The sequence below is a fragment of the Trachinotus anak genome, unplaced genomic scaffold, assembly GCF_046630095.1.
Source record: "Trachinotus anak isolate AG129_WGS33_773 ecotype Australia unplaced genomic scaffold, CSIRO_AGI_Tana_v1 ptg000014l, whole genome shotgun sequence".
NCBI lineage: Eukaryota > Metazoa > Chordata > Actinopteri > Carangiformes > Carangidae > Trachinotus > Trachinotus anak.
Genome location: NW_027273865.1, coordinates 4,045,405 through 4,055,675, shown reverse-complemented (window position 1 = coordinate 4,055,675; position 10,271 = coordinate 4,045,405). Strand labels below are relative to the sequence as shown.

Below are 10,271 nucleotides of genomic sequence, written 5' to 3'. Positions count from 1 at the left end.
TACATTAGCTTCAACTTTAAACTAAGTTAATGTTAACTATATTTACAGCTAGCTGTTCTAGTTTAAACCCACTGGACTTGTTAACTAACTAATGTTAGCAGTGAACATTTCAAACCCAACTGCTGTTTTATATTGACTACTGTTAACACTTAGCAGTGTTTGCATAGTCTCTTGTCCAATTGTATCGGTGTTAATTAAAGTTAGCAATGAGCTGGTGAGCAGCTAAAGTTAATTAAATCAACACCACGTAAGTTTGCTCTCACTGCCATAATCAACTCCAGCAGAAGACAAATGTTGATTAGCGTCAGTTCCAAGCCAACTAAATCAGTGTTGGCTATTGTTAGCAGCGAGCTACATTAGTGTCATTTTTAAACTAACAACTGTACATCTACGTTTGCTACTGTTAGCAAGTAGCTGAATTAGTTTAATGTGCACACTCATTTTTATTTACTAAGAGTTTATTAGTGAAAGGCGTGGTGATTTTGGTTTTGTGTGTGGATGATATTTTAACTTTAGTTTTATTTTTTATTTTTGAGTCGTAACTTGTTAGGAGCAACCATAAATATATATAAGTTAAATAAAATTAAATGATCAATAATGTCTGCATAAAAGTAAGAAGCCATCAACCTCTACATTGGTCTGTAACAGTGTTTAAACTGACTGGCAGCTCAGCCAATCACAATGTAAGAAAAAACAAACCAAAAAACCCCAAGAGAAGTAAGTAAAATCAGGTCTAACATCGTCAGCTAGACCCCAAAGAATTAGCAATAATTGACCACCGATGTTATCTCTTGGTATGTTTGAAAAATTCTCATAAAAAGTTACAATATTTTTGATAACTCGCCCTGACCTGAGGTGTATACATAAAAAACATGACCATACAGCTGCTGTCCTTTGTGTTCGATTTTTCCATTGTTGGTTGTGGATAATATCTACATGCTCTATCTGAGACTTTCACTTTAATAAAAGACTCATTATTCAGCCACAAGACCTGAGCTAGTGTCACTGTGTTATTGTCGTTCAGCTCTGTTCATGTCTCCATCAGATGCCGACCTGCTGAGGTTTTAATCTAAAACTCGTCTGGTTGTAGGTTTCCTGAGGCTGACTGAGCGTGTACGGTGATGATGATGATGATTGTGGTGGTGGTGTTAGCGTTGTCTACATGGTGATGGAGGGTCCAGGTGTGGTTGATGATGATGATGTTGTGGTGGTTGTCGTTGTGGAGTGTCGGGGCGGGGCCAGGTTGAGCAGTGCGCTGACGGTCGCAGCCACTTGGGGGAGCCCTCGCTCTTCCAGGATGTGAAGAGGAAGACACAACTGACTCTACAGAGACAGACACCAGAGAAGACGCACAGAGGGTGGGGGGTGGTTGGGCAAAAAGAAAATACAAAGGAGAGGGGGAGTCAGATGGTAAATTAAATTAATGGATAAAATAATAGTAACCATGGTAACAGAAAAGATAAACAAGGAGTAGCAAAGTCAACTCAAAAAAACAAAATAATGAAAACTGAAGGAGGAAAGAAAAGATGAGAAACAGACACAGTTCAGTATAGACAAAAAAAACCAAAAACATCTCATGGTCATCTCATAGCTTCAAGCAAAGTGATAGTGGTCAAATCATTTATCATGTAACTAGTTGTAAAAATGAGACTGACCAAAACTTGGAATGTGTTGATTGACATCCAATTTTCAAGTTAAAAAGAGTTTAAGTTAGTTAGTTTAAGCTAGCTCAAAGTGGTCAGGGATGGGAGCTAATATGATCAGGACTAACCCAGTCTGATCATCTAACTACAATGTTGTTATTACTGCTGAACAAAACTACAAAAATAAGACAGCTATAAAAACAAACCAAGTTACTTTGAGGTCGAGTGGTAAAGAGACACAGATCAGTCACGATGCTTTAGTTACTTTTATTAACAGAGTTCAGAGGGAAAAGTATTCTCCAGTATCAGGGCAGTCACACAGTCTGTTAAAAAACACATTACCATCATCATCATCCTCACTCTTCATCTCTTATAAAAAACAAGTGCCAAGACAAAAGTCAAGTTTTTAGTAATTTTTTTCAACTTCCAAACCTATGTGCTTTTCTCTTTCAACAAGAATGAAGCCGGAACTTAAACCAGTAAACCTGTAAACCAGTAAACCAGTAAACCAGTTCAGGGCTGAATTACAGCTGATCGCATGTCTCAGAGGAAACCAAGTCTGTTTCCACTGCAGGAACTTGGTTCTTCTCAGAACCTTAACATGTCAGAACCTTCTGAGTCTTTGGTTCAAGGCTGTACTTGTGTCTTCTTCTGTTTTACAAACTGTTTCAGAACATAACTAACAAACAGACAATATGACATCTTTGAGTCAGCATGCGGACAGACAACAATGGAAGATGTTAGGATCAATGTGAGATACAAGTTAACATGCCAAAGGAGTATCCAGGTCTCTGATCACTGGGGTTAGTGTTGTGTCGAAGTCTGTTTCTCTGTTGGTTTTGTGTTTTGCATTTGTCACAGCACTGAGGAAATAATTTCTTGTTTGACCTCGTGGTTATACCAGGCCACAACATATACGGGTCATTGACAAATAAAGCTTTTAAAAATGTTTTCAAAAAGGGGCGGCCCAGTAGTCGAGTGGTTAGGGCGCGTACCATGTTGAGCGCAAGATGCTCTTAGCAGGCAGTCACCGGCTCGACTCCCGACCGGTCCAACTCTTTCCTGCATGTCATTCCCCTTTCTCTACCCTATTTCCTGTCAGTCTCCACTAAGCTATAATAAAGGCATAACCCCATAACCCCCCCCCCCCCCCCCAAAAAAAAAGTCTTTTTAAAATGGATATTATGCATATTTTTGAAATTAGAACAATGTGTTTCAACAAGCATTATTTGTGTTACAACATTTCAAAGTTTTAAATTCATTTTTTGACTGTATTTTTAACTTCACCGCCTGAAAAATGTCAGGTGGCGCAACCAAATTTATATACTTTCCTTCTATTTATTCTAAGTGAATTTTTTGAATTTTTACCTTATATGTATATAAGGTATATAGATATGTCATAGATACATGTTTCCAAGATGGCGCCGTTCTAAGTGGCAGCCTGTTGCAGCGGCTCCTTTGTTTTTGTACTTTCTTGTACTTTTTTTATTTCCGTCCTGTCCACGAGTACATTTTCTGTCAGTCATTGTCAAATCACTAGAGACAATGACTTTTCTCTTTTTTAAAAAAACTTTTCTGGCCGTCTTTTGGCGACTGTTTGGCTACTGCTGGCATCCATGGAAACGGAGGGTAACAGACGCGAAGGTGCCGGCATTGTTTACGCTCGGGCCCAGCTGATCGTGCTGTGCAAACCTGAGCTGCTGCCCGGAGCGAGGCCGGGGATCCCGGAGGAGCTGCGGAGGAGACGCCGGGGGTGCAGAGCTGGAGCCAAACTGAGGGCGAAGAAGAGGAGATTTCGCCCAGCTGTACCGGTGATTATCATGGGGAACGTGAGGTCTCTGGGGAATAAGACGGACGAGCTCGCCGCGCTGGTTAACACTCAGAGGGAATACCGGGAGTGCAGTGTGTGGTGTTTCACACAACACACACAACGGGATGTGCGAGTGCAGCCCTTATGGCTGCACTCGCACATCCCGGACATTGAACTGCTGGTTGTGGGAATGCGGCCGTATTACGTATCACGTCCGCCATTGTTATTGCTGTTTACATCCCCCCAACAGCTGATGCAGCGACGGTCTGTGACGTCATCACCTCCACCGTTGCACGGATTCAGACCCAACACCCCAATGCCTTCACCGTCATAACTGGGGACTTCAACCATGTCACACTGGACAGGCTACTACCAACTTTCCACCAGTATGTTGACTGCCCCACCAGAGACAATAAAACCCTGGATCTGCTGTATGCCAACACCAGTGGTGCATACAACACCACAGCCCTTCATGTGTAAATAGTGTAAATACACTCTCAGCCCTAACAGCCCTTATTGTGCCCTTATTGAAATATTGTACATTCTTTTTTTGTTACTTTCTGTATCGTATTGTACATATTGTAAGTTATGCTGATGCTGCAACGCAACAATTTCCCAGTTTGGGATCATTAAAGTACTTTGATTTGATTTGATTTATAGTCTTCAACCATTTGTTCAGTTTAACCTATCATTTATTGGTTTAAATAAATATTTTACCTGGTCGCACCACCTGACGATTCAGTTGTGTCACCTTTAATTTCAAATTAAACAGTCTTCTACTTAAGACACCTGTTTAACCTTTAGCCTTTGCTAGCAAGTTCATACATATAGTTTTTTAATAAAATGAAGAGTTTTATAATAAAATAGCATTTTCCTAGTTTTACCTTGGTTGTACCACCTGACATGAAAAGTGTACCAGCCCAACTATGAGTTGAAAGTAGCTATTTTTATTAATATTTGAGAGAGCTTTTCACTCATCAATAAAGATCACTTGGGGTCCTCTGGCTGATGGAATATCCTGTTTGATGTTGTAACTATTCACTTCAGAATAAAAGATGCATGTATACAGTTACACCACCCTGACATTTGACAATACACAAATTCCCAGACAAAAGTTTTTGAATTATCTTAACACCTTTAAAACTATTAATATTTGTGAATTTAGTTTATTTGAAAGGTCTCAAACATGAAATCATGCCACAGTATCTATTTTGAATTTATTATTATTGAAATATCATATTTAATACTTTTCTCAGGCTGTTTATTAACTTGGACGGTTGCGCCACCTGATATTTTGGTGGTTTGAGATGCCAAAATATAAAATATATACATTATTATAATGTACTGAAAACATGGTCAAACTACAGCAGTTTTATAGAATAAAATGATGCATGTCATGAATTAATCAAAATTATTTTAAAGGCAAGTAATACACTCGGACACAAAAATATGCACGTCATGTCAATGACCCATACTGAGAGCCACCAGTTGTTAACACAAAGAATGGAATTGGCCTTTGTGTCCTACATCACTTCTCTTGACTGGGTGGTGGCACCAGCCCGGTGGCCCCTGGGGTGTGGGGGCCCCATCACCACATTTGTATTAGGGTTAATACATTGACACAGAAACAAAACCAAAATACTTCCAGGATAGGGTCACTGTTCATCGTCCATCATGGTGTCAAGTCTCTCATGTTGGTTCCTTTCCTCTCATCTCATAGAGTGAAGAGAGCTTTCTTGACATTCAGCTAACAATTAGTGGAACAATGATAATCATGTGAATGTGAACCTAACCCTAACCCCAACCAATCATGTGTGCAGTAACTTATCATGACCAAATGGAAGCCTTAAGCACAACCCCAGAGAATAGATTACAGAAACACAACTCAAAGGGGAAACAGACCTAAACACAAGACAGACACAAGACGGCTTGGTCCAAAACAACGTGTTTGATGTTTTAAAATTCTCCTGGACATGTTGTGTTGTCCAACCAATGTACTCTACTGTTCTGGTGTTGTACAGGTTTTACTATCGTTCTCCATACAGGTGCAGCAATGAAAGGTTTCTGTGTTTGTTGTAGTTGACCTTGGATTTAATATCACCTCCTAAATAGTGCCCAGATATAATTCCAGGAGCTTATCTCCAAAGCGAGCAGAGAAATACAGAAACAAAAGTAGAACCAATGATAATGGACAACTGTTGTGTTATGATGGGCTAGGAGCATCCCTGACCTGCCAACACTGAAAGGCTGGCCCTCCTAAGTTTCTGTACTTCTTCCCATAATAAAGGGACAGTTGCTCCATGTTGAAGTTGAGTTATTTGCTGAAACACTGTTTGTATTACAGTGAGGAAGACCATGAATGTGATTTTTGGTGCACACAGCTTCTTCTTCACATAAAGTACAGCAGATTTCTGACAATGGGGAGTAAAAACTGTTTTAAAAAAAAAACTCTCATACACTCAGATGGGCGCCAAACATAAGGCACAGGGGGTGGAGCTTAAACAGACAGGTAACAAGCTTTAAGGTAGACCTCCAACTCTGGGGGACTGTCAAGAATCTCAGACCCACAAGGAGATAACAGACATAGGAGGCATAGAGGCGGGGCAAAGCAACTGTTTTGGCTATCAAGTTCTGAGTCAAGACCTACAAGTCCCAACTCAAGGTCAAAGTCAAAGGTCAAGGTTAACAGGTCCCAGGTCGAAGTCCAAGTCTTAAACGTTGTGCTTTGAGTCCAAAACAAGTCATTATTTGTCTATCTGCACTGACAAATAAACTTTATCTCCTACTCCGCAACCTCATTGGCTGTTGTCAGATTGATTCAAAGTACACTGTCAGGAAAATTAGGAAGATTGAGAAGGTTTTGGGACAACAGGGAGTCATTCCAAGTCGAATGGCTTAGGTCCAAATGAAGTCATGAGTCAACTGTTTTTAAGTCAAAGTAGAGTTGTAATCCTGTCTTTTGACATCAGAGGACATCAGACTCATTGCCTAAGCCCAGGTCATTTGATTCAGGTCCATGCCTCAGTTTAGATAGTAGAGATTTTAGAACTTAAAGGCTCAACTGATTTCATTTATGATCACTGTTATCGTTAGTACAAAATAACTGCAAACAAATGCTGAAAATCATTGAGCTCAACACAGAAACTGAAAGGATTTGGTTTGGTAAACTGATTCTTCGGGATACTGAAAACTTACTTTTTCAGGCTCATCCCATTGGGAGGAGACCCAGGGGCCCATAGATTAGCAACCCTCAATGATGGCAACAAGCCTTGGTTAGTGAAAAAGAACAAGTCTATGGTTATAAGCCACTGGATTAAGTTCCCTTACAAGGTAAGGTGCTCAGACATCCAAAGGGAATTAGTGCTCCTTCATGTCATTTTAGGTGTTTCAGAATCTGGTCAGGATGCTGCACATGGGCCTCACTATGGAGGTTTTGCAGCTACATTCAATTGGAGGGAGATCCTAGGGTAAACCAAAAACACACTACATGTCCCATGCAGCCTGGGAACATGTTGGCGTTTCCCCGTGGAGCCTTTCAGGCTAATTTTGGGAAAGGTATTTGTGGAGTGTCTGCAAAGGTTCTTAATCATTCAGGTCATAGTATTTATAAGCACTCAATGAAGGCAACTGGATTTGCTTGAGGTTTTTGAAGACATTCATCTCTCATCCCAAAGGCTTCTTCAGTTCTTACTGACTGTTGGGAGTCCCACGCATTTAACTTCTTGTGGCATCATCAACACCTTTAGTCATTGAGGTCACATGTGTGCTGTTGACCCATCCGGCCATCAAGTGAGACCCTAGGGTCACATGAATCATGCTGTAAATGGGTGTTAAGCAGCTTGGGGCGGGATCTCAAGACTGAGTGGTGTCATAGACCATTGCCTCTGTTTAGTTATGGTTGCTCCAGTTTGTGTACTCTTTCAAACCATCATTCCTCTGTGGACAAAATGTGGACACTGCTGTCCTCAAATGAGTATCCCTTCACCTTCAGATGAAGGTGAACTGCTGAGAGCTGACCTCTCCTTTGTGTCGTGCCATGTGCTAATGAAGTGGTTGGTTTGTTTCCCCAGTGTACGGGTCTGTGCCTTCTTCACTGCACTGAACTGTGCACAATATACTGCTCTACTTGGATGTTTTGTCCTTACAGTGGACAAGCTTCTGTCTCAGTGTTATTGGGCTTGAAGTGTACAGGGATGTGGTGTTTGTTGGACTGTATTCAATAACTCAACAACTTCCAACATGTTAATGACCCTACAAGAAGTAAATGCACAGGACTCCCCACCTGTTAGTTAGAACTGAAGAAGCCTTTTGGTTAAGAGGTGAAATGTCTTCATGAACCTCCAGTCCAGTCGACTTTGTACAGACAGCTCTTATTAAAAATCATTAGATATCTGTTGGAACACATCATCATACATAGGGATCTATGTGGTATCTGGATGTTTTGTGCTTAGGTTGGGTTCAAATGTTTGGTGCCAGGTGTATGTAGATGGCACATAGCACTGACATCACGGACAGGTAGAAGAGGGCGAAGCCGGCCAACTGGACCCGAGGGGAGGGGCTGGTCGGGGGCGGCGCCATGGAGAGCAACACACCCACTGTTCCATAAACCCCTCCCCCTTTCCCATCCAGGACCTCCCCCACTGAACAAAGACTGTCCTGAGGTTGTTTGTGTTTGGATGAGATGGACACGGTGAGGAATAAAAGAAGAGAAAACAAAAGAGTGAGATGGACAGAATAAAAAAGGATTAATGAAAGGCGGGAATATGAAGGAGAGGAAAGAAAGTCGTTAGTTGAGGAGACGCAGCTTTTTGTTTCCTGAAAGACAAGGAGCACACAGTGATGTCACAGCCAGTACACTTAATGTTCACAAAGGTTCACAGAAGGTGGATCCTGAGTGACTGACTGCCTTTGTTCCATGTTGTCCCATCTCTTTCTACATTATACCTTTAAAAAAATATTTAAAAGAATAAAGACTGAGACAAAAACCTGTATTAGTGTAGTGTGTTTTCGATCAAACTGACATCACTGTCCACTCCTTGAATTTTCTGCCTTTAGCTCGTTAAACAAGACAGTTTCTGCAACAGTCCGTCACTCAGACTGAATCCAAATGTCCAGACTCACACCACTGAAGTAACATTTATTATAAGATGACCCAGTGAGCAGTTTCCAACCTTCAATTTTTGTGAGCTTGTTCAGATCTTTTGACTACCATTCAGTCCAGTTCAGACCTGTTCAGTCCAGTTCAGACCTGTTCAGACCTGCATTAATGTATGTCTTCAGTGATCTAATCACAAGCGTTCAGCTTTGAGTTTGTCTCCAGTGACCACTTGTGATCAGATCTCACTTTCTGCTTTATATGCAAATAAACAGGTATGTGTTGTTGTTTTTAGCCAATCAGACAGACAGGTCTGTTGTCAGTGTGTGTGTATGTGTGTGTGTGTGTGTGTGTACTTGTACTTGCTACATAGTAAGGACCAAAAAAAGTATTTTACTAACAGAGTGAGGACATTTTGGGAAAGTGAGGACATTTTGGCCGGTCCTCACTTTTTGAGACACCTTAAAATCACATTTTGAAGGTTAAGACTTGGTTTTAGAGTTATGGTTAGAATTAGGTTTAGGTTAAGGTTAGGGTCAGGGTTAGGGTTCGGCACTCAGTTGTGATGGTTAAGGTTAGGGTAAGGGGCTAGGGAATGCATTATGTCAATGAGTATCCTCACAAAGATAGAAGTACATGTGTGTGTGTGTGTGTGTTACCTGTGGGACTCCGATCCTGCGACACGCCTCTAGGAAGTTCTCTACATTTCGTCGACATTTGGCCATGGTGAGTTTAGGCTGCAGGACACAGAGAAAGAGTCAGTACATTCATCTTGCCATCAAGCACTATTATTATTCTTCTTCTTCTTCTTATTATTATTATTATTATTATCATCATCATCATCATCATCACCACCATCATTATTATCATCATCATCATCACCAACACCATTATTATTATCATCATCATCATCACCATTATTGTTATTGTTGTTGTTGTTGTTCTGACTAACAGCAGCGGCAGCCGCAGCAGAGTGATGATAATCTGTCTCATGAGATCTGGACTCACCACAGCAGGGGAGGGGACGTGGATGCTGGGGACGGACCGTGGTCTCACGTGATTGGCCAGGTGACACAGCACCACCCCGTCTGTAAGAGCTGCACCCAGGTCGCTGGGCAGAGAAACTTTGAGACGAGCCTCGATGTTCTGGACAGACAGAGGTGAACAAGTGTTATCAGAGGTTACCTGTCCACAGATAATGTTCAGGTACAGTCCTACTCTGTAGGTCACATGACCTGTGGTGTAAAAACACACTGTTATATAAGAGCAGCATATAATCAATTTCTCTTCGCGTCAACTTTCAGTCAGAAGTACAGATGTGTTACAGATGTGTTACTGCTCATTCAGGGTGAGTTAGAGCAGAGATAAGTCCTGGTCCACAGCTCGGTCAGCTGTGGGGACTGGGACCAGGTCAGAGTCCAGGTATGGGTTCAGAAAGGTGGTGAGAGAAGCTGAAAGACTGTTCTGAGATCAGTTCTCAGGCAAGAACCTGTCTGGAAGACACACACACACTCACACACTCTCACACTCTCACACTCTCACCTTTCTGAGCTGCTCCACCAGCTCAGCATCTTCTCCAACCAGAGGAGGACCAGCAGTAGCCTCTTCCTGGGTCTGATGGGCAACAGCAGCGTCACCTGGAGGACAGAGAAAGAAGAGCAGCAGGAGTCAACTCTAGACTCAGAGCCAACCTGACTGGTTACGCTCAGATCTGCTGCAGGAA

The 10,271-nt window shown here is 41.7% G+C and overlaps 1 protein-coding gene across 4 annotated transcripts in view; it reads right to left on the bottom strand.

Annotated features, from left to right (window-relative positions):
- Positions 1-516: 516 nt before the first annotated feature.
- lrch3 (leucine-rich repeats and calponin homology (CH) domain containing 3) overlaps positions 517-10,271 on the bottom strand; it is a 34,407-nt gene continuing 24,652 nt past the window's right edge. For 2 of the 4 annotated variants that reach the window (XM_071495834.1, XM_071495836.1), the window contains 4 exons: positions 10,091-10,185; positions 9,557-9,694; positions 9,208-9,285; positions 517-1,323 (listed from right to left, as the gene is read on the bottom strand). In XM_071495834.1, the coding sequence (XP_071351935.1) occupies positions 1,159-1,323; positions 9,208-9,285; positions 9,557-9,694; positions 10,091-10,185 (476 nt within the window). In that variant the 3' untranslated portion in view covers positions 517-1,158. Of the gene's footprint in view, positions 1,324-1,382; positions 1,508-9,207; positions 9,286-9,556; positions 9,695-10,090; positions 10,186-10,271 lie in introns of those variants that run through there. The other 2 variants (XM_071495833.1, XM_071495835.1) reach the window with 2 other exon arrangements.